The sequence below is a fragment of the Crocodylus siamensis genome, chromosome 9 (genome assembly GCF_052110815.1).
Source record: "Crocodylus siamensis isolate JL-2025a chromosome 9, ASM5211081v1, whole genome shotgun sequence".
NCBI lineage: Eukaryota > Metazoa > Chordata > Crocodylia > Crocodylidae > Crocodylus > Crocodylus siamensis.
The window spans coordinates 24,504,114-24,527,419 of record NC_143403.1 but is presented as its reverse complement, the minus strand read 5'-3'; the positions used below and the strand labels follow the sequence as shown (position 1 = coordinate 24,527,419).

The 23,306-nt window shown below is 40.3% G+C and overlaps 1 protein-coding gene across 7 annotated transcripts in view; it reads left to right on the top strand.

Moving 5' to 3' along the window:
- ZNF423 (zinc finger protein 423) overlaps positions 1 to 23,306 on the top strand; it is a 316,969-nt gene extending 293,663 nt beyond the window's left edge. For all 7 annotated transcript variants that reach the window (XM_090063764.1, XM_090063768.1, XM_090063765.1 and 4 more), the window contains one exon: positions 22,677 to 23,306. In XM_090063764.1, the coding sequence (XP_089919890.1) occupies positions 22,677 to 22,706 (30 nt within the window). In that variant the 3' untranslated portion in view covers positions 22,707 to 23,306. The remainder of the gene's footprint in view (positions 1 to 22,676) is intronic.

Sequence of the window (23,306 nt, the reverse complement as noted above, 5' to 3'; positions counted from 1 at the left end):
TAATGACTCACTGATTAGAGTACAGGTGTAAGAACAGAGATTGAGGGGCTGTTCCCAGCCTTTTCATTTGAAGTTGGATTGTTGGGCATTGAATGTCTCTGCTTCAATCAATCATCAATGGAGGTGCTTTATTGACTTCCCACCCAGGGCTATGGAGAGGCTAAATAAAATTTTTGTCAAATGCTATGAAATTCTCTTCCAGACAATCCTAAACACATGCAACATGTCAAACCATATCTTAGAAATTGCACCCTAAAGTGCCCATGGCAATCCTGATGTGAAGAAAGGTCTGTGTTGTTTGAGATTGTTGCACAAAGTGTCTCCTTGAACTGGAGGTGAGAAGAGACACTGTCCCTCAACTGTGATAGGCAAAGAACAGCATTTCCTTTTCTGTAATTTGTGCTATATTTTACTGTTTGTACTAAACTTAGATTTGATGCCTCATGAGACTCTTTGTAGAGATAAATCATGGTTCGATAGAAAGTTTTAACAAAATTTTATACTGAATTAGTTATGTTTGCAAGCAAAGTATATGTTTCTTTAAAATACAGTTCAGTGCTTTTTGCCCTGCTTAAGTCATTAAGTTTCGTGAATCTATAAATGTATATATTTTTCCTGCTATCACTTTTCATTTTAAAATTAAAAATAATGAACTAGTCAGTTACCCTAGCAGATTTGGTTAGTAGGTTTTTTTTAAAAAAAAAAAGTTGATTACACTGTGTGCTTGGAGCATTTTTAATTTTTAATTATTATTAGTTATAAAGCTAATAAATTACAAGAAAAACAAAATCCATTCCAGTCATATTGCTGAGTTTCAGTCAGACACAGGCAGATAATTATAACTAACAATAATTAAAAATTGAAAGTGCTTTAGGCATATAACCATCGTATTGAGTCTCTGTGGCCGAACATCCTTTACATACTGCAAAAAAGGAAGTTCTGCTCATGATACATAGTCAAGGTTATGAAGAAGATTGCTTGTTAGCTCTCTGGTTTGCAGAACGTGTCTATATACTAAGTTGAGGGAGAAAATACAATTTGTTCCAAATCTTATTTCGGTGCAGGCACACTCATTATTAATTACCAAATTTAAGACATGGGCATGAATTCTTCAGGAATATGGTTTGGGCTCTTCCCCAGGTAAGATGCAGTCTTTATGGCTGCATCCACATGAGTGTGGATGTTTGTTTCCCCAGCGACAAGTAGCAGCAGCACACCTCTAGCACATGGCAGGTTATCCCAGATGTGGTAGGGGAGGCTGGGGCCAGCAACTGTGCTGCTCCCAGCAGCCTAACCTGAGGTCCTGGGGGCTTTCTGGGGCTGTAGCTGCAGTGCTCCTGCAGCTGGGAACCTGATTGGCAGCTGGATTGTGGCTCTGGCCAGCCAGTCTCTGATTTTGGGCAGCATGCGTTGCTGCCATGTGCACTATCCCGCTTTTTTTTGGTGTGGATTTTTTTGACCCTGGGATCTCCTGGCATCAGCCCCCCCCTCTGCCCCCTCTGGTACTGCAAGGTAGCAGCTTGGAAAATGCCTGCATGTGTAGTGCTGCAGAGGGGTCTGTAGTACCACTTACCACACATCTGCGCTCATTTGGATGTGGCCTGTGGGTTTCTATACACGTGCTCCAGGGTGTGGGGAGGAGGATGTTTTAATTACAGTGGCTTTTGGACAGCCTTTCTGCAGCATGCTGTGTTTCAAAATGGCCACGAGAGTGCTTTAACTAAAGCTTATTCAATGAGTTTTAGCTACAGTGCCTCTGTTGCCGTTTTGAAATGCAGGACTCTGAATACACGTGATGTTGCAGCACGCTGAAACTTTCTAATTAGTATGCTTCAGCAGACTCGATTAATTGAGTCTGCTCTGACTTGTTCCAATTAAAATGCTTTGGAGCTCATGTATAGGCATCCTATATGAGGAACTATGTAAGGTCACCTAGCAGCTATCTTGAATCTGTTCTTGTTTTCCAAACCAAGAGTGGCTTACCACCACTATGTTCCTCTTTGTGGCTTGGCAGCATCTTTCTGTCTAACAGAGCAAGACACTATACTCTATGTGCACATCTGTTATCTACAAGACAATCTACCCTGCAAAACATGGACAGACTTGACAGCCTTAGAAAGCACATTGAAATCCATGCAGGGGAAAGCAGGTGATGCCCTTTGGGCTGCCTACTTTTCTGGAAAAGCACACAACTTGTCTTTATGAGTCTGTCTACATGGCACAATGGAATACCATGTAGGGATCCCTGAATTAGCTCTGAACAAGATAGCTCATATACCAGAAGCAGCAAAGCCAGGTTAGTACAACACTGCCATACGTAATATGCACAGCAGAGCTAATTAGCCTGGAAGGAGTGGTGTGCTAACAGTTAAGTGGAAGCTAACTGTTTTGCCATACACAAACCTAAATTTGTTCAGAACTAGCTTTGTTCCAAACTAGCTTTGTCCACAACTGCATTGTGCTATGTAAATATACCTTGGATTCTTTAGTGTACTTTATCTCATTTGCTTGGTATTATTTACGCTGTCAACTTTATATACCTGCTCTTGTTTCTTCTTCAAAATCTTTTGTTTCTGTCTCTGCTCCTTTTTTCTCACCTAATGTAGTAACTTGAGAATCAGCTGGGAGTTATTAGGTGCCGCCAACACTGCAGGTTTACTGCTCCTTTGTTTTCAAATGGTGACAACTTTGATCTCTTTCATCACCTCTATCTCTTCCATTGCTTGGACAGTAGTACAGGCAGCCTCGGACTAATGGCACAATTGGTTCCAGAAACCACATCTTAAGTCAAAATGTTGCAACTCAGAACTGATTTTCCCATAGGAAACAATGTTATAATGGGGGATTGGTTCCTGAACCAAGGCCTGATACCCTATTTTCACCAGAAATAACTAGGAATTTTTTACTCAATCAATTATAGATGAGTTATATAACTATGTTAATGTATTTATATTGTAAATAGGAATCATATTGATTTGGAAGGACTTCTTTGAGGTGACTTTTGCTGGATTTTTTGAACAGTTCTTGGCTGGACTTTTTGAAGGGTTCTTGGCTGGAGTCTTCTCAGGAGTCTTGGCTGCAGGTTTTTTGGAGTCTCGTCTGCTTTCTTAAAGAAAGTGTCCAAGGAAGTTTGGACAGATGTTCTCCAGGGAGATGGGTGATGCAGCAAACTTGTTCGCTGATGTGGTGTGGCGTCAGATCGAGCATTGTAAAGCTGAAACTGATGTCAGAAAGTTGAAACAGGGTGTCAGTTTATAAACATTATAAGTATGAAACATTGTAACTTGAAACATTGTAAGTCGAGGACTGCCTGTATCTTAGGGCAATGAATGGGCAGAAAGTGAATAATTACAATAGTCCAAAAATGAAATGGATACTTAATAAATCTTATGACCCTTGGGAAGGTGCAAGTGGTAAAGATACACATCATATATTGCCTGTTTACTCTCCATGCCCCCTTCTAGTCGCAAAAGAGAAGCTTCCAGAGATCTTCAGTTCTCTTGTGTCTGACAAGGTTGAGTGATAACATTTATCTTTAAGTTTCTTAGAGAAGATCATTGCATCTCCGCTATATAGCACCACCTGTGACCTGTGTCAGTGTCATAGCTGAGCTGCTGGTATGGGTGTTTGAGCCTTCATGGTGCTCCAGCCAGGTCCCTGAGGACTGGATAAGGGCCAACATGGTGCCCATTTTTAAGAAGGGGAGAAGGGATGAGCCAGGTAACTTTATGCCAGTCAGTCTTACCTCTATCCTTGGGAAAACACTGGAAAAATCATTAAACAGCGCATTTGTGAAGGCCCAGCAGGGGAAATGATGCTGAAAGGAAACCAGCATGGGAAACCAGCGCAAACCTTATAGCCTTTTACGACCAGGTAGCACATTGCCTTGACAGTGGAGCTGAGGCAGATGTCATCTACATGGACTTGAAGACCTTTGATACAGTTTCATATCTTATTCTCATAAGGAAGCTAGCAGGCTGTGAAGTGGATGCTTACACAGTCAGATGGGTGGAAAACTGGCTTAGGGATGACACACAGAGAGTGGTGGTGGATGGGTCATTTTCGACCTGGAAGGAGGTGGGCAGTGGTGTCCTGCAGAGTTCGGTCTTTGGACCAGTGTTATTTAATATGTTCATCAGCAATTTGGATGAGGGTGTGGAGAGCACCCTTTCTAAGCTCACAGATGACACCAAGTTATGGGGCAAAGTTAACACACTGGAGGGCAGGGAGCAGATACAGGCTGATCTGGACAGGTTGGATCAATGGGCAGAATGAAACAGGATGCAATTCAACATAGACAAACGCAAGGTACTCCACCTAGGAGGAGGAATCCCCAGCACACCTATAGATTGGAGGATGACCTCCTCAGCAGCTCAGTGGCTGAAAGGGATCTTGGAGTCATAGTTGACTCCAAGATGAACACGAGCCAGCAGTGTAACAAAGCCATCAACAAAGCCAATCACACCTTATCGTGCATTAGCAGATGCATAACCAACAGATCGAGGGAGGTGATGCTCACTCTCTATGCAGCACTGGTCAAGCCACAGTTGGAGTACTGTGTCCTGTTCTAGGCACCACACTTCAAGGGGGATGCAGAGAATCTGGAGAGGGTCCAGAGGAGGTCCACTCTTATGACTAGTGGCCTCCGTGCAAGACCCTGTGAAGGGAGGTTGAGGGATCTGGATCTCTTCAGCCTTCACAACAGACATCTAAGGGGAGACCTTGTAGCATCCTGTAAGTTTATCAAGGGAGGACAACAGAGAGTTGGAGATGCGCTGTTTACCAGAGCACCCCTAGGAGTAACTAGGAATAACAGGTACAAACTAGTGGAGAGTAGATTCAGATTAGTTATAAGGAAGAAATTTTTCACAGTAAAGGTGGCCAGAATCTGGAATGGGTTCCCAAGAGGGGTGGTACTATCACCTAACTTGGAGGTCTGCAGGAGGAGGCTAGATAGACACCTGGCTGGGGTTGTCTGACCTTGGTCCTTTTCCTGACTGGGGCAGGGGGTCGGACATGATGATCCTTCGGGGTCCCTTCCGACTCTACAATCTACGAATCTATGAATTACTACAAGACAGTGTGAGCTCTCAGCATAGCAAAGATTCACCTGAGGCTTAGCATGGAAATGACTAGTACTTTAGTGTCTGTTCTGTACCATATAAAGCCCCTCTGCTTCAGATACCATTTATGCTGTTCTGTGACTCACCCTGGCTAACAAAGTGTACATAACTTCACATTAACATGTGCAGAATACCCAGAAGTGATGCAGAGTGGAAAAAAAGGGAACCAGGTGAAAGTCATTGTTTGAGTCATTAATGCACTTAAGTGCACCCAAGTGTCAACATGTGTGATCAAGTGTAAGGAGGCATGTAGTTCCAATGTGGCAGTGCTGGCAAAGAGAAGGGACTTCCTACAGTAGAGATGGCACTTGGAACTGTTATCCAGGCTGCCCAGCTAAACCCATTGGTGCCTGTCATCTATGCCCTAGGGCAAGGGTCCAAAGAACTTTTGAGCAGGCACCATGCCATCCCAACAGATGGCAATAATACAAACAGCCAACAGACAATGTATATGCATCAATTGTGTTTACTGAAAGCACAATTCCTAGTCAGAAATTTTCAGATGATTATTTATTCTGAACAAAGATGCCTTTAGTAAAAGGGATATGGGAAAGGAAATCTCTGAGCTAAATTAATATGTTACAAGCGCTATGGAAGACAAATATATGGACATGCACTTACACAAATAATGTGTTAAATCCAGATCAAGGTCCCTATCATGATATTGAAAACTCTTCATGAAACTGACCCTAAGTTCCTGAGAGCTTTCCTCTCCCTGAGTGCTGGAGCTAGGTTTTGACTGCATCAGTTACTGGCACAATAGATCAAAGTGTCCATGGACCTAAACACCTTCAAAACTAAAGGAAACACTCATTAATTTCTTTCCTTGGTTTTCCCTCATACAACCATGCATTCCTCATCTGCTACTGTAGTATTGGAGATCTTTTACTTAAATACATATAAAACAGGTAAGTGTGTATGATGAATTAACCTAGCTCTAAATTAGAGTTGTGTTTGCACATCTTCTTTGCTAGGGGATTTTTTTATATGCCAGAAAGCAAATAGTATGTATTGTTAAAGATATTCACTGAATAGTCATTCTCCCCAAAACATACTTCATATACATTTATCTAATATCCATGAGAAAGTTTGCATGAATGCATGCTTTCACTTTTTTTCTTCTATAACAGATGAGCTATATTTGATTGTAAGCATTGTCAACAGATGAATTTTTAAGAAACCTCTGAATAAATAATTCCAGGGTGGTAACGATCCATATTGTATTAAAATAAATAAAACAGGTATAATACACTGATATCCTCCCATTTTGTTTGAAACAGCATGTTGGAGTATGTTACTATTAAATATCCATTCAAGACCAAAAGGAGGTAACACAGGAGAAGAAATGAGAAATGGATTTTCCTTCTCAAAGACCAGATTGCAGTCTCTGGTCTGGCAATAACAATTACTAATGACATTTAGAGAGAAATTAATGATGAGAAATGCAAGTTGGCATTTCAGTTGTGCCAGTCAGTAACATTGCATCAGAGCTCACAGGAGAGAGGAGAAAAAGTTTATGGATGGAAAATTAATTTTGTTATGTCAACAATTAACAAATATCTTTTCTTCACTCCTTACCACACTACCACAGATTACTGGTGTGTGGGTCTTTCACTGCTCAGCAGATGAATGAAATGGCACTTCAAAAGCCATTCTTTTAGAGACAGTTACACATACTTGTGTTTCATTCCACATTGTTGAACAGTAATGATTGAATTGGGATTGGCTGGCTTGGGAGGAAGAAAAAGCAGCTCTTGAATGTGTAGTGACAACACTGTCAGTTGTCAGCATATTTAGTCTGTAGTCCCGTTTGTCTGCAGAGATTGACATGCTTTACAAGCTTACCAGCACTTACCTAAGGTTCAGATGACCCCTGTTTTACAGATGAGGTGAGAAGCAGAACTTGAGGGAACTTGCTCATACCCACTTGGGACACTGGGGCAGAGACAGACCTAAAGCCCAGATTCTCTGATTCCCAGGCCCTTTAATATGAGGCCATCATCATCTTTCCCTGTTGGTCAGATAATGTCTACTCTGACATGGGTGACCTAGCAAAGACAGAGGTACAGGAATCCACCACACATTCACCCAGTAGACAGTGAGTATGACTCTGGATGCTCAGGGGTGGCAGGTGGATCCCACCATTGGGGAGGTTATTTTTAGAGAACTGGGAGGTAGCACTTTCAGGAGGGCATCATAGAAGTGCATCTGCACTTCCATTTTAAGTGGGTAGCAAGTCCTGATACCCTGTGCTCTACCTGAGTGCCCAGGAGACGCTACATGTTCAAAATCATAAACCTTCCTCATGGTGATGGCTCACACAGCATACCTCCTTCCCTTCCCTAGGATGGCTCTGCTGCCTCATAGACTTCACTTAGTTTTATATGATATTTTAGTCCTGTACTGTATTGCACTTGTCCTAATAACACTAACAGCCATTTTCTTTCTCCAAAAGATTTTCCATCTGTCACTTTATGTCTAGACATCTACTGAAGGAAAGAAGAGGGAATATCTGAAAAAAGCCATTGCTGTGGTCTTTCCCAATTTTCCTTGCTGCTGTAAACAGCTTATGGTCCAATAGCTGAGATTAGTTCTGCTTCCTCCTGTAGGTGTCACTGTAGTCCAAAGGAACTGATTTAGTTTTCCAAGGAACACGGAGCTGTGCATTTGAAGGGGCAGACTATAAACATAATATAAGGAAGTAGTAGAACTGGTTCCATCTCTCTAGTTTAAATAGCTCATTGAAAGCAGTGTGCAGCATGCTTTTGAAAGTGCAGCCTCTTCATTTGCTTGCTGCTAGAGCAAAACGAGGTTGCTCGTCCAGACATAACAATATATGCTTGAGTGTTTTCACAAGAAACGTCTAGATCATTAAATATAATAGGTCTCAGCTGCAGTTTTGATCACTGAAGCATGCACACAATTCATCACAGCAAATTAAGTACGTCTTTGTAACTTATCTTTCTGCAATTTACTGGCACTTTTAGAGGGTTGAAACTTATATTGTATGTGCTACAAAAGCCATTTCAGATAAAATATGCTGTGTTTGTTGTAGGAGAACAAGCATTTACTAATAACAAAAACATGGAGCATTCTGTGTTTCTGTTCCAGCATCTTGCAGAACCAGCAGTAGTACCAGCAGAGATCCCTGGCCACATTCATTATTTATATATTTTAGTGAATTTCTTGTCTGCAGTAAAAGAGATGTAAGCTTGAACATATCAGTCTGTTTGTGCCAAAATCTATACTACAACCCATTCAAGAAATCCGAGGCTGTCGCGATTCTAAATCATTACACAGACCGTTTATTTGAATGGAGTTTTGTCCCGTCTGGCTTGCTGAAATGCTGCTTATTTTTTAAAAAGCTCAATTTGACCTTTTGAAAGAAAATACATTTGCTATTTACATTTTTTTTATTTGCAAAGTGAACCAAAACCTGCTTAAATGGAAATTGCCATTCAAAAGCCTCCAAGTTACTGAAAGGCATTAACTTTCATAGAATCATGGAATCAGTGAGTTGGAAGGGACCTAGACATATCATCAAGTCTGACCCCCCTGCAATGGGCAGGAAGAGCACTGGGGGTGGGAGGAATCATAAGACCCCAGCCAGGTGCCTATCCAGTCTCTTCTGGAATATTTCCAGGGAAGGCGAGAGCACCACCTCTCTGGGAAGCCTATTCCAGGCTCTGGCCACCCTTACAGTGAAGTAGTTCTTCCTAATATCTAACCTAAACCTATCCTCCCTCAGCTTGTGGCCATTGTTCCTGGTGACTCCAAGGGGGGCCCTGGTGAACAGACTTTCCCTGAGTCCCTGCTGCTGGCCCCTGATAAGGGGCAGCCACAAGATCCCCCCTCAGTCTCCTCTTGCAGAGACTGAAGAGATTCAGGTCCCTCAGCCTCTCCTCATAGGGCTGGCCACGGAGGCCCCCAATCATACGAGTGGCCTCCTCTGGACCCTCTCCAGGTTCCCCATGTCCCTCTTGAAGTGCGGCGCCCAGAACTGGACACAGTACTCCAGCTGCGGCCTGACCAGCGCTGCATAGAGGGGGAGCAAGACCTCTCTGAATCTGTTAGTGATGCCCCTGTTGATGCATGACAGGGTGCGGTTGGCTCTGCCTATTGCTTCATCGCATTGGCAACTCATATTCATCCTGGAGTCAGTCATGACTCCAAGATCTCTCTCTGCCTCTGTGCTGCTGAGAGGGTCAGCCCCTAACCTTTAACCATAATGATGGTTCCCTCTCCCCAGGTGCGGCACCCTGCACTTGTCCTTGTTGAACTGCATCCTGTTCAGATCTGCCCACTACTCTAACCTATCCAGGTCTGCCTGGATGCGGTCCCTGCCTGCCAGTCAGTGTATTCACTTTACCCCACAGCTTGGTGTCATCAGCGAACTTGAACAGGGTGCTCTCCACACCCTCGTCCAGGTCGCTAATGAAGATGTTGAACAGCACCGGCCCAGGGACTAAGCCCTGGGGGACTCCACTGCCCACACCCTCCCAGGTCAACATCGATCCATCCACCAGCTTTATTACTAAATGAGGAAAAATTCAAGTGGACTTAGAATTATATTTCAGTGAAATAATCAGTTTCAGTCACTAGTTAGTTTGTAGACAAATGGACATATTTGCAACAGTTAAGAATGTATCCTCTAGATTTTTACATTTGCCTTCAATATTTGAACTAAAAGTTTGGAGGGTGTTTTCTTTTTCTTTTATTTTCTGTTTCCAGGAGAAAATACATTAGTGTTGTTAACTTCAGGCTTTTCCTATGTAATATTAAGTCAGATGTACAGACTGTATTAACAACTTTGAAGTAAAATGGCAAAAAATTCTAGAAGAAATTCCAGGCCCTGCACCACGATAAAATAAACATCTTAGTCTCAATATGGATGAACCCCAGTAGACTGAAAAATCTTTTTTAGTAACCAGGTATTTTTAACTCTGAGCATAATGTAACTAAACATATACCTAGAAACTTGCATCTAGTGTCTGTCATCTAATTGCTAGGGGTTTTTTCCCCAGATTTTTAAGGTTAATGGTTAACAGTACAGCACATTAAACACTTCATTTCCCAAAATGAAAAGAAGTACTACCCCAGATTCTACTATGCAGTGTCTCTAAGTTTAGGGATTTCATTTAATCTGAAATTTTATATCCAAGAGTAATAAATTATTATATTTCAAAAACAGCTGGAGAAGGAGAAAACACTGCCTCTTTTGTCCTCTGTATCATTTTTCCCAGGAAGATAATAAATTAATGGCAAACATCTTGTTTTTCCCAACAAGCTTAAAAATTGTGTATGTATGTACATTGTAGTTTTGAAGGCTATGTTTTACTCTGGGAACAGAGGATTGATATTAGACTGGTATTTTCTAATACTGTGTTATGCACAGGGCATTCAGATATTTTTATTATTTGAAGGAATTGTAAAATGAGTTAACAGGCCAAGGGTGTGTCTGCGCTGCCAAATGGGAGATTCAGATTTGAATCCCTTTAGATCCTCAACCTTTCAAGTCATGAATTTCTTGTGGAAGTAACATATTTATCCCTGGATGCTGGGTCAGAAAGACAGGGAAGGTTTTCCCTGTCCTGTATTGCATAACTCAGAAGCAGACTCTCTGTCTGATTTAAAGAGCACAGACTGACTTGAAAGAAGTTCCCACCTAGTTCTCATTGTTTGGCTCATTCTCATTTGTGGTGCAACCTAGGTCTCCAGGGTCAGATATGTGAAGCAGGCCTGGTAGGGGGTCAGGAAGAAGGGAGCTCTATAAGAAGGGTCAGAGAGCACAAAAAGAGATGGGGGCAATTCAAAAGTAGCTTCGTAACCTGCCTTTCTACTCCTGAAGTTGTATGTATGATTGTTTTAGCATTGAAGTTTTGCCACCAAGCTGTGTCAGTATTTCCATTTTAACTCCCTACTGTCAGGAAGTTGCAATACATTTTAAGAGACATCTCCACCTCCACCTCCACCTCTACCTCCATGTTAAACCTGGAGCCCCAAAGTTGAATTTTCTTAAAAACTTAGTTTGAAAGAGTTCCAAGTTGCTGATAATAATACTATTATGCAATAAATATTCTGATTTAACAATAAAATTGGAGGAGCAGAAGTTCCATGTGATGCTTGGATCTGTGGGGGATGGGTGGACAGAGAAAGGTAAAAATAGTTCAGGAAACGTAGTTTGTTTTAGAATTGTGCTTACTTTGCAATCTGCTTTTCTTAAACAAAAATGGCAAAGGAATTTGTAGCTTACAGACTTTGTGAAGTATGTGCAGTGACCCGGATTAATACAGTAAATTTTAATGGCCGGAAAGATAACAATTTACTCTGTCCATGCAAGTTTCAAAATTAACAGAACATTAGCAATCTATTATACAGTGTATCTTTAATACATCATAACATATGATTCAACATCCCCAAAAGGAATTCAGAGGAGTTTTAGATAATATAAAACAATCTGAATTTGTTTGAAAAATATCAGTAAATTCTATACTCCATTGTTCCTCGCACATGTTTAGCGCTTATTGCATTAAGATGGAATGTTTTTGCTTTTGTTTTTTTTAAAAATACAGTTGCTGGCATTAAGGAATTTTAATTTCCTTAGAGTACCCACACCAAGGTAACTGGATAGGCTGGTTGGGAAATTCGACTGGTTACAGCCACGCATTTTAACAAACACTTTTCAAGATAGTGATATCTCATCACTGTGTTGCATAGAGATGTCTTGGTGAGGACATCTTCTCTTGGCAGTATTTTGCCCTCATTATTATACATGCAGGACTGAGACTTATTCATACAAATAGCAGATTTAAGTTTATTTGTCTGAATTAGGTGAGAGGAAGCTGATCAGACTTAATGGTTGTAGATTTCTCTCTCCAGGCAGCAAATATTACAATAGAGAGGAGACACATTATGTACTACAGGCTGTGGCCTTGCTATTTCATAGCATACAAACTCTTATTAGGGGAACTCTCTACCCCATAATATGTGCCCTTTGGAGTTGGAAACCTGCAATAACAGAGCCATTATGTCCAGGGTAACATGGCATTGACTAGGCAGTCCATCAAATGGGAGTTTGATGAAACAGCCTGTGCATACTAGATGACAGAGATTCATATTTATCTGTCATCAAGAAAATTGTATTCATGCTCCATTGTCAGTATAGCATGCCATATCAATATTCCATTACAGGGAGTTTAACTTATAGTCTTACTTTTAAAAAAGCTACAGATGAGGAATTTGTTGATGTCTTACAGTCTTCTTGTCAGGGTAAAAACAAACATTGCCAAATGAAATGGATCAGCTGTGGTGGGATGTATCCTGCTATGGCTGATCTGCTTCATTGGGTGAAATACACATCACCTGTTATCCCACATCAGGCAGAGACCTGATCCTGCATGACAGCAGGCAACATCTTCCCCATTTACAGAGACATGCTTTGGAGATTCCTTAGGGCACATCTTGGTAAGTGAGGAAAGCTGGGGTTTCCTGCTTGCAGAGACATGCCCGGGGCATTCTCTGGGGTGCACCTCTGAGTGTGGGACCCTAGCTTTCTTTGCATGTGGAGACATGGCCTAGGGAATCTCTGAGGTTCATTTTTGTAAGCAGTTTTAGAGACAGACCCCAGAGATTGCCCAGGGTGTGTTTTCTGCTTTCCCCTGTTACAGAGATATGCCCAGGTAATATCTGAGGTGTATCTCTGTAAACTTCACAAATCAAGCATGCACTCCTGGGACCTGATTCTGTGCAGGAATTCCTGGGGCATGCAGAATTGGGCCTCTCAAATCCTGAGAGCACTTGCTTGGGGCAGCTGAAAAGCGCAGGCAGTTCTGGACGGACCACACTCTCCCACCATAATAAAGCCAATGTCTGCCACAATAAAGTGGCACGAATTAATACCATCTATATCACAGTCACAAATTTTGGGCATTTGTGGTACAAGAAGAAGCATGGACATGTATTTGTCAGAATTTTTAAGGTGGCACAAAGCATCTACTTCTGCCACTGTCAAAGAGAGGATGCTGGGCTAGCTGAACTGTTGGTCTGAACTTAGAATAGCACTTCTTATGTTCTTATAATGTCTGTTTCCACCCTAAGTGGCACAAATCTTTTGAAGTCAGTGCAGTTGTATCTGTTTATTCCAGGGCTGAATTTGACTCTACAGTCTTTTTTCAGACAAAACACCCATCAATGTTGCCTTCATTGAAGACTCTAGGGTTTGGTTTGGGACCAAAACTACTAAATGTAATCAAATTTGCAATTAAGGCTGAAAGTGTTTTCTACTCTCACCTTCACTCCAGTTACAGCTAAATATTGTAACAAATAAACTCTATGAAACCAGCTGCTGTTCAATGACTCCTGTTATACCCATGAACAGTAGAGCAGGTTAAAGAATAGTGTTTCAGGTTCAACTCTGAATTTCTTGGCTTTTGCTGATTTATATTCCCAAACTTATTTTGCCTGTGCATGTGACTGATGAGACTCATCAGCATTATTTTGAGCATTTCCCTTTGGTTTAAGTGCGTTTAAAGTAAAAAGATAAGGTGATCACTGGTGTCAAGCCAGTTCTAGATTGTAGATGAAATCATGGAATTGATTTGTGTTTATAGAAGATCTGCAAAGGGTATCGTAATGATGATGCCAGCCCTCAAAGAAATGAACAATTAACAGGCCTCAGCAATGTAATTTACCTTAGATCAAGGAGGGATTAACACAATATGCTTCAGATAGGCTTCAAATAAATCAACAAAGCTATGATCCACAGTGACATATTTCTAAGAGCAGAAGCTAATGAGGATTACAGGAAAATAGTTTCCCGCTCGCAAATGATTTTGAAACACTTTGTTTCCCAGAGTTGGACCTGTAAATGGAAAAAAATAGATCAGCACTGGGACTGCCACTGAAGTCTTTGGCTTAGTGCAGGGAGTGGGGGGAGGGTGTGTGTGTGAGGTTTTTTAGATTAGTCCATGGACTCAATATATTAGAACAGGTTTCATTGTCTTCCTGCGGACAGTTCTGAATGTTGGTTTCGGATCTTCAACTCCAAACAGTCAGGCAAACCGAGCACTGTGTGTTTAGCAGATGAACTACTGCCCATGCAGGCACAGTAGCTGATTATTACAACGTGCACAGTGGTGCATGCCCACGTATCGGAGAGCAGAAGCCAGCCCTTTGTGTGCTTAAGTATTCCTGAGAACTTCAAACACTGGTGAGTAGGAGGCATCAACAACTCCCCAAGAAAATTGTGGACTGTCCAAGTTGAGGTTAAAGGGCCAACTATTGTCAACAGAATAGTGTATGGGGATTCTGCATTCCCTTTTCTATACTTTGGATAAACAAAAACTCCAGTACTCAGTCAGATGGAAATGATGGGGTAGGAGGAGGGGGGCGTAAGTGTAGGAGTTCTAAAAATATTCCATTTTCATGTGCTTCTGACAATAGTAATTAAATTTGTACGCCTCCCTTTACATTTAAGAAGTGTAAGTCTCGCCCCTTAGCTTATTTTGATATTCTGCATGACACACTGCAGACTACAAATCACAAAGATGCTGATAAATTTGCATTTCTGAGTAAAATTCTCAGGAGTACACAGTCCCTCCAGACAGGTATTATTAGCTTCCTTGTTTCAGTGGGTGCATGAGTGAATCATAGTGTGTTTACGGCTAGTTTCTCTAACAGAAGACTCTGGTTATCTCTTAATAATGTATTCTCCAGTGGTTTTTATTTCCAAAGCGTTGTAGTAAAGAAATTTTCCCATGGGTTTTAGTTTGCTTTTTCACAACAGCATTTTATCCACTGTTTTCAGAGGGAACACATTCAGTGAAATATTTAATACTTAATAGGATATGTAAGGCTCAAAGTAGTGTCTCAAAATGTGAAACTATGCCAAACACAAGCTATTGTTTGGAGGAGTTAATTCTTCATGCTTCTGCCCTGCTTTATTCTGAGCTTTTAGGGAAGAAAATGGGTGTAAGTGCTGAGGAGGGACACTACAGTGTTCCTGATAGGTGAGGTTGCAAGGTCTGAATAATTATAAGCAGTCTTAACTGGGAATTTCTGTAGTTCATACATTCCTCAAGAATCCTATTGCAATTGTAAGTAAAATACTATGATTGGGGAAACATTGATAGGAAATATAAACATTATAGGAAATATAAGATAAAATATGGAGAATGAAATGAAAATTTCCACCAAAATGCAATAAAATGTTATGGTATAGCAAACTGAAGAGCAAAGTAAATATAGAGAAAATAATGGTTGCAGAGGTAATTCATACCTGAAAATGCCAGAAAAGAAGCACATAGGCCACTGATGCATAATATGGACACAGAAGTGTTATTTCTTTTGGTAAGATTTTTGAAAAGAATGTGATATGCTCATACATTGCAATAGGGATCCTTCATTGGAGGTATTTTTTTCCAAATGAAGATGGTAGTTAGATTGTCATGTAGAAAGCGGATTGTCTCTTCTGTAAATATTTTATGACTTCTGAATTGTTCCACTGACTACAGGCTAAGAACCCATTCTGGAGCTCCCTTATGCTAGTTATATATCTGGGTGGAACTATGCTGACGTCAGTGAAATGTCTCCAGATTTACACTGAGAGCAGACTGAACTGCTCAGTTCTGATTACCGATTGTGTGCAAAGATAAGACTGCAGACTGAGGGCCACATTCAGCCTGATGTAAATCTGTAGTTGCAGTGCACCAAAGGGACAAATTTGGCCCCAGGAATAGGTATGATTAAGATTTTTCACCTGAAATTTTCAGCTTGACTTTTTAACTAGAACAGATCCTCCAAAAATATTTTCTTAGAAACCAGAAGTGGTTTAAAAAAAAGCTCAGTAACTTGTAAGGGAGAGATTCCTAACTGTATTCATTCAAGTGTAATCCTAAAGTGTGCTAACATTGACACTGACTGACGCATGGCAAGTTATCAGATTTCCAAAGATGTGAGGGAAGCAGTAAGACAGGCAGACTTTTCTTTCACAAAGGATATTCCACCTTTCGTTTGCCTCTACCTCTACCACAATTTCAAGGGATTCTTCAAATAAAATGGGGACATGTGAACCTGTCTTGCCTGACAATTTTTTTTATTGAGTGCCATGATAACTTGGAGTTCACTTGTTACAAGCATTTTATGTAGTGGGTGAAACATCAGGGGAAAGAAAAGAACACTGTATTTCCTGAAAAACTAAGAACTAAATATACAAGTGTCTCTGTATAAGAGTTACCTGAAACAATTGGAAGGGGAATTAACACCTGGTTTTATGGGAAACATTGGTTACCACTATCAGTTTTAATGAAGTGTATTAACTAAATTGTGTTCTGAGTATTCATTCAGCTCTGTTTATGGCACACTCTTGAGTACATTTACTGTTTGTCAGAAGTGCAAACTAGTGAACATATGAGGCTTTAAGACAGGCCATCTGTTAGTCTTAGACCCTTGGATAATTGTCAAACAGTTCTAAAAATAAGCACATACAAACTGCAAGGGGGTGCAAAGGTGATTTTTCTTTAGAGTGTTACAGCAAAGGGAAGGCAGCAACCAAAACAATACAATTAAAATAAAATTAAATAAAGCCATTTATTCTGTGATCAGCATTCTCTCTCTTTTCTGAATTTTTTAAAATTTTATTCTCCCCTCTCTCTTGTTGGTCATGACATCCTCTGAATGCCTCTCAAGTTTAGGATTAGTGCAGCACCAATTTAAGGCTCATTGTTTTTCCATAGGGAGCGATAATCTCCAATGGCTAAAGCAAGGGCCTTCTTGTGTCCTCTGTCTGAAGTAATCTCTTTATAAAGTCAAGGCACAAAGATTTTGATCTTTATTGATAGGTTGCTATTAATGGGAAAAATATATAACATTTCATACTTTAAAAAAAAAAGTGAGGTATTTTAGAGGTATTTAGAGCCAGTTGGTTTCAAACAAGGCAAAAAATGTTTTTTGTAAAAATGTTTTTTTGTACAGATGATGCTTCCTCACTGTTTAAATATTCTGTTGTGAGGTTGGTTTTTTTTTGTTGGACTTTTTTAATATTCAAATGGGGGTGCTTGTGAATGGACATTTGCACTGAGGAGCATGATTTACTATTGACTGAACATGAGGGCCAGGGTTACATGCAGATCTCACCAGCAGAAGTTTTTGATATTAAATACAAGGTTTCTTTCTCTCGCTTGCCGAGCTAAGGTCCATAAGAAATAAATGAGGGAATGCAGAGGTTAAGGAATTTCTCATGTTGCTAGGCTAGGAACCTGATGGATGATGGTGTGGGGTTGCACCCTGAGAAGTGTCCTGTGCTGATCTTTTTAGCTACTCAGATGCCCTAGGTAAAGGGAATAAAGGGTGCATGGTACAAAATATGAGGGGGAGAAATTCACCAGGCTTTCATGAGGATCTGGAGGATTCCCAGCTTGGGAAAAATATAGTGATTAATAGGTATTATCTTCCCAGATGTCACGAGACCATGCAATTGCATGATTACAACACCACTAGAGTTAACATTTCCAGTTTGTGTTGCTGCCTGTGGTGACAGTAACTTGCATTTACCCTGGCTCAGTGCAGCCTGGTGTGTTGTCTGGGTAGACAATAATATGTTCATCAGACTGACTTTGAAGAAGTGATGTGTGAGCAGTAAAATACTTGCTATACACTTATGCTCACAAATACCTAGACATACTCATATTTTTGGGTCACCCAATGGATTAATCACCTGTTAAGTTGTATGTTGGCTCTTTGTCCTGTGAATCTATGATTTGCATAATTCTATTGAAATTATTTGATGAGAGGTTTCTATTCATTTTAATGGGGTTTAGAATGTGTGGGAGACACTTTATAACCTTTAATAAGAGTCCCAATTCATATATAAAGTTGTAGCAGGCTTATGAGTTTCATTTGAGGACTGCATATATTGCCAGTGTTGTTGTGCCATCTCTTAACCCCTGTATAACATATGGTCTTTGAGGTATATATGCTCAGATGCATAGACAGTATATTTCTAAATACATAACAGATGCACAATGGCACCATAGACTGAATGTATTATGGCCTCAAACCATTATCACACCCCTCGCAGTTGCATTTTATTTTTTTCACCTGCTCCCGTGTTGTACACCTGTGACTTGTTGGCAGTGAATTGTGTTGCAGTGTGGGAGACTCCCAGCTTGACTGCCAGGCTTGTAGCTTTGCTCCATCATGCACTGCCTTTTTTTTTGAGTCTTTCTCCCAATCTTTATACAGCTTATAAGAGGGCTTTCCGCTGCTGTAAATGATCATTTTCCAAATTGGTTTCTTTTCTTTTTGATAAAAAATTGTGAAATGGAGTTTGCCATGCAACTGCTTCAGTAATATCATACTATGTACACATAAAACAACAAAGAAATGATCATCCAAGATACCCAACAAAGATGGCTTGAACCAACTGCAACTGCAAACCTGGAGAGTCCCTGGCAACCCAGACTGGAGGGCTCTTGATCACATAGAGGTGGCAGTTAGTCATTTTTAAAATCATTTTATTGTCCACAAAACCTGTCACCCAATTCCAGGGTCACTGTTGCTTCCCGAAATAGTTCATTCCCCTTGAGCACTGAGGCAGCCATGGGGCTCAGGCAGCTGTCTTTTTCAGTGGATGTAACTTTCAGAATTGCCATCTATTTTGAATGATAGATGAGTTTGGCTTTTTTCATAACTTAAATTTCCCATCCTTGCCATAGGCTGGGACTTCCCCGCTGTTGCTAGACGGGTTGATACTCCTGCAGAGTTTTCCAGTTGCTGGCTTGGAATGATGTATTCTGGGGTAATAGCAGTGCACTCTCATTTTGTGAAAGGACTTAACACGCACTGTAAACAATCATTAGTACCTGGTTTTTTGTCAAAGTATGGCAAGCTGCTTTCCTTGCCAAAACACATAAATGCACATACATGGACTCGTACACAAAAAGAGCCTGGCTGGGAGATGGGGAAGATATAGCATCAATTTCTGTGGCTTCAGTTTTCCTTTGCAGGTCACCTTTAAGCATTTTTTTTCTGAAGTGTAACTTGCTGTGTTGAAATAGCCATTTGAGGCAGTCTTGTTTCCCACTGCAGCTCTAAACTACCCTTCTGTTGGTAGGAAATGAGCATTTTCACAGTCGGTCAACAAAAGGTTACTTATCACAGGTACGTGTGTAGTGTAGGTATACTGAGATGTGCAGCCTGTTTACTGGCCTTCAGATTTAACACTTCTACCTGTCTGGTATAGGAGTCCAGGTTTAGTACAAAAGATGAAGTAAAAAATGTATCTTATCTCATCAACGTAAGGTGTGTCAAAGGTTTTTCTTATTGCCCAAACTTAGTTTCTCTATTTCATTTAATTTATTACATGGTTAGCATATATAATAAATTAACTTCTCCCCTCAAAGAGCTTGAAATAGATTTTCAAGTCACTACTGATCAGACTGAAATTCATGTGGGATGAAAATCTGGTTTTGGTGCTGTCTGTTGTCAGCAGTGAGCAGCTACAAAGTTTGGGCTAACGTGTTAAAAATGCTCATGAAAGGGGACAAGTGGCCTCTTTTTAAGATCAGTACAGTGCACTGCCAATAAACCAACTCACATACTACAAATACGAAAAAACAAGAAAATAGCGAAGGCCAGAAGTAGTTAGGCTTTGGATGGAAGGGACATTTGTGTGGTCTGAAACATTTTGACACGTGAAAATCCTGACAGAAGGTGGGTACATTGCTGTAAGTCTGCACCTGCAGTATTTGTGGGGTTATCACATCCAGAATCCCCACAGTCAAGAACACCCAGGTACTTGTGTATGCAAGCTGTGCATGTTTGCCCGTTTGGCTCATGGAAGTGCAGCTTTTTTGTAGGCAGATGAAGGATTTAGCACCCACAGACATTTGTGCCCAGGGATACTAGATCTTGATTTTTAAGGCCCTTCATTTATTAATTATTTGGGGCAGTGTGTAGTTGGCAGGTTGATTGCCTGTAATGCCTGTGAGAAAAAGTAGGTTTCCCCTAATTATTAACAATAAATCAAGGTCAGCTTATGGAAAAAGTATATCTGGCCCTTTTTACTGATAGATGGCTTGTATTTGGTTTATGAGCTTGTACATGACCTCAGCTCTGAATAACTGCTGTCTTTGGCATAATCTGTTCTCATCTTCATGTAGACTCTGCTCACCCAACCAGTATGTCCTTTGTATTAGATGTGTTCAGAACATATTATTAACCCATGTTTGAGAAGGGAGGGTTCACAATGAGAGCTTCATTATCAGATTTAGAGCCACATACCATTCCTTTATTGACCTGCCTGGTGTAATCAATGCAGCAGCCACACAGGTTTGAAATCATGTTCCCTGACTGTAGACTGTGCACCCTGCCTCTAGTGCTGATTGTGCATTATCTTTTCAATGACACTGCCTAAATAAGTATGGATTTGTCTACCGTGAATAGCCTTGTTTCGATTTGAGGATGGTAAACCTTTCACATTTTTTTTATTGGTATTCAGGATGACCTAAAAATAGAATTGTAATGAAGTGCACTAGAAATGGCCATTGTTAAAATGCTCAGGAGCATGCTTGAGCACAGGGAGACAGCTGCGTGTTCCTCATCAGTTGTTTTTTTGGAAAAGGTCTTTTCAGTTATCTTAATGTACAAGCTTTTTTATCAGTCTGATTGCTGCCTTACTTGGCTACATTAGTCCCATTCCATGACTTTGTTGCTTACCTTTGCCTTTGTGAATAAAGTGCGGCATTGCAATGGTCATTCTTCTGTAAGACTGCTAAAATCTCAGTGTAGAACAAAGTGCAGAAAAAAAGGCAGATTTTAGGTTTGGTCATATTTAAATCATCTACAAGCAACATAGTTTTGAATCTGATTTCTTCTCACATTATTCAGATGCAGTTTATGGTACTTTAGCAAGTTTTCTGTTTCTGTCTGTTTCCCTGGTTTTGACTTTAAAATATTAAGCTTCATTTAGTATTGTAATATATAGGCACAAAATTGTTATGCTGTAGATGAGCCTTATGCAAAACAAACTATAGTCATTTTCTTTTTACATTAATTGATTGTCTTTTATTTTCACAAGGTATCATTCCTTGCATGTTCAAAACGAAATGCATCTGCCTTTCCCTTACCCTTTTGTCATGTTGAAGCCCGAACATCATTGTATAGACTTTCATAAGTCCGCCTGACACAATATTGCTGATAACTTTTGACATGATTTAGGAACTCAACAGCACTTCTGACATCTGGTGGTCAGTTATTGGGAATGCACAGATGAGAAAATAATACAGACTTCAAATGGGGTCACTGCTACCTAGAGAGAGTAGGCTTGCGGATGGAAGGTTCATTAGTTAAATGTTTCCACAAGACAGTTTTCATTAGATAGATGTCATTGCCATGATAAAGGAGCAGATCTGCTTTTTTTCTGATTGAGGTACAACTGTGAATAGAATTTAGAAGGGCCAGATGATTTATGAAAAGTTAAAATAGCTTAATGTGTTTAGAAGTAATGCCATTGTAAATAAATAATTTGAAGTCCAAATTCATTCTGCTTTTAGAAACTTTTCCTTCCTGTTTGATGGATCTGCACAACACCAGGACTAAGCAGATGGAAATCAGTAGAACAAAACTAGCGTGGAATAAAATGAAATGTGTGAATTCTGACAGGAGAGCCCTGCAGATTTGAAAACATTTAGGCCTCAGCCCTGAAAAGCCTATGCAGCAGGCTACCTTTAGTCACACAAATGGTCCTGTTGAATATGCATGGAAGTATAATTACCTCCATGCATGCTTCCAGAATTGGGGCTTTAGTGTGAGCAAAATTTACACTGCTTTGGATTGCACTGAAAATATGGCTCCAAGATTGCTTCATGATTTATCCAGCTTCTGCATCAAGTGGTGTGACTGGACTGTAATGTCTCCCTCCTCTGTTCAGAAATATTGTGATGGCATGTGGTGGTTACAGCTACTAAAAATGAAGAGCTGTACAGCAAGCTATTCTTTACAAAGATTTAATTTCTAGGGTCTATGCCCAGCATTGTTTTTTCTGCTGTGTATGTTACCTTGTTGTCTGAACTGGTGCTTCATCTCTTATTGCTGGAATATTTCTTGGACTGAAAAGTGTGTGTCACAATCTGGTGTCTCTTTCTGCCAGTGCTTATACCAGTCACTAGTGAGAATAAAGAGTAAAATATGGCAAGCGTTCCCACGGCGATTCAGATTTTTTTTAATTGTTTCAGTGAAGGGATTCCCTAAAGGCAGATTTTTCTTGGGAAGTGTTACTGCTTTTCCTATACGTATTGAAAAACCTCATGGCTCTGTTTGGTTGATAGAATTTTTTTTTCTAAGTTCATGCCAGCATTAACAGATCTATCAGTACAAAGCAAATGTGTCATATTGGCAGCTGTTACTTATGAGTACCTTTTCTTTATTGCATTTTGTTTTGTAATAATTGAGAAGCTTTTATGTTGAGCTCTGCATAAATGGTACTGAGTAGGAGGGTATGGGCATGCTTTCTATTATTCTGCCCCTCATGTATGTCTCCTTTTTTCGTCTTTCCAGAACCACACATTGAGCCAGCACGCACAGTGAGCCACTGGCACTACAGGACACCTCTCTGCAGAAGACTTGACGGAGGCACAGTGGGGAGGACCATTTGAACATTACATCCAATCAAAGTGTCATTTGCAACCCAGATGTAAAACTCTAATGATTTGGCCATGAGGCGCTGCTATTATAAGCAGCTGGAAATGAATATTAATGGAAGAGATTAAAAGTATTCCATGCTCAGTATTTTTTATTGTCCTGCTTCAGCTAGTGTACTTTAGAGCTTCTGCTTCTGACTGAATTTATAGTGTTAGATAAATCTGCTTTGATGCTGTTGCCCTTTGTTGCTTCTTGTATTATATTGATAGTTAAAGATTAGGTGTGATTTTTTTTTTGTTAACTGCCTTTTAATTGCAACTTTAGGTAATTGTGCATTGTGATGTGATTGCTTGGCTATTGTCTGAATATTTCTTTTTAATTTTTTTTAATTAAAGACTAATGCTTTGATTGGATTTGCCAGTTCACCGGACAGTGATTAAAACTATGTAATGAATATAATCGGTTTCAGTGCAACTGGATGGTCTGCTTTATAAATGTGACTTAATCTGATTGCAATAACTAGTACAGTTCAATAAAGGGAATACA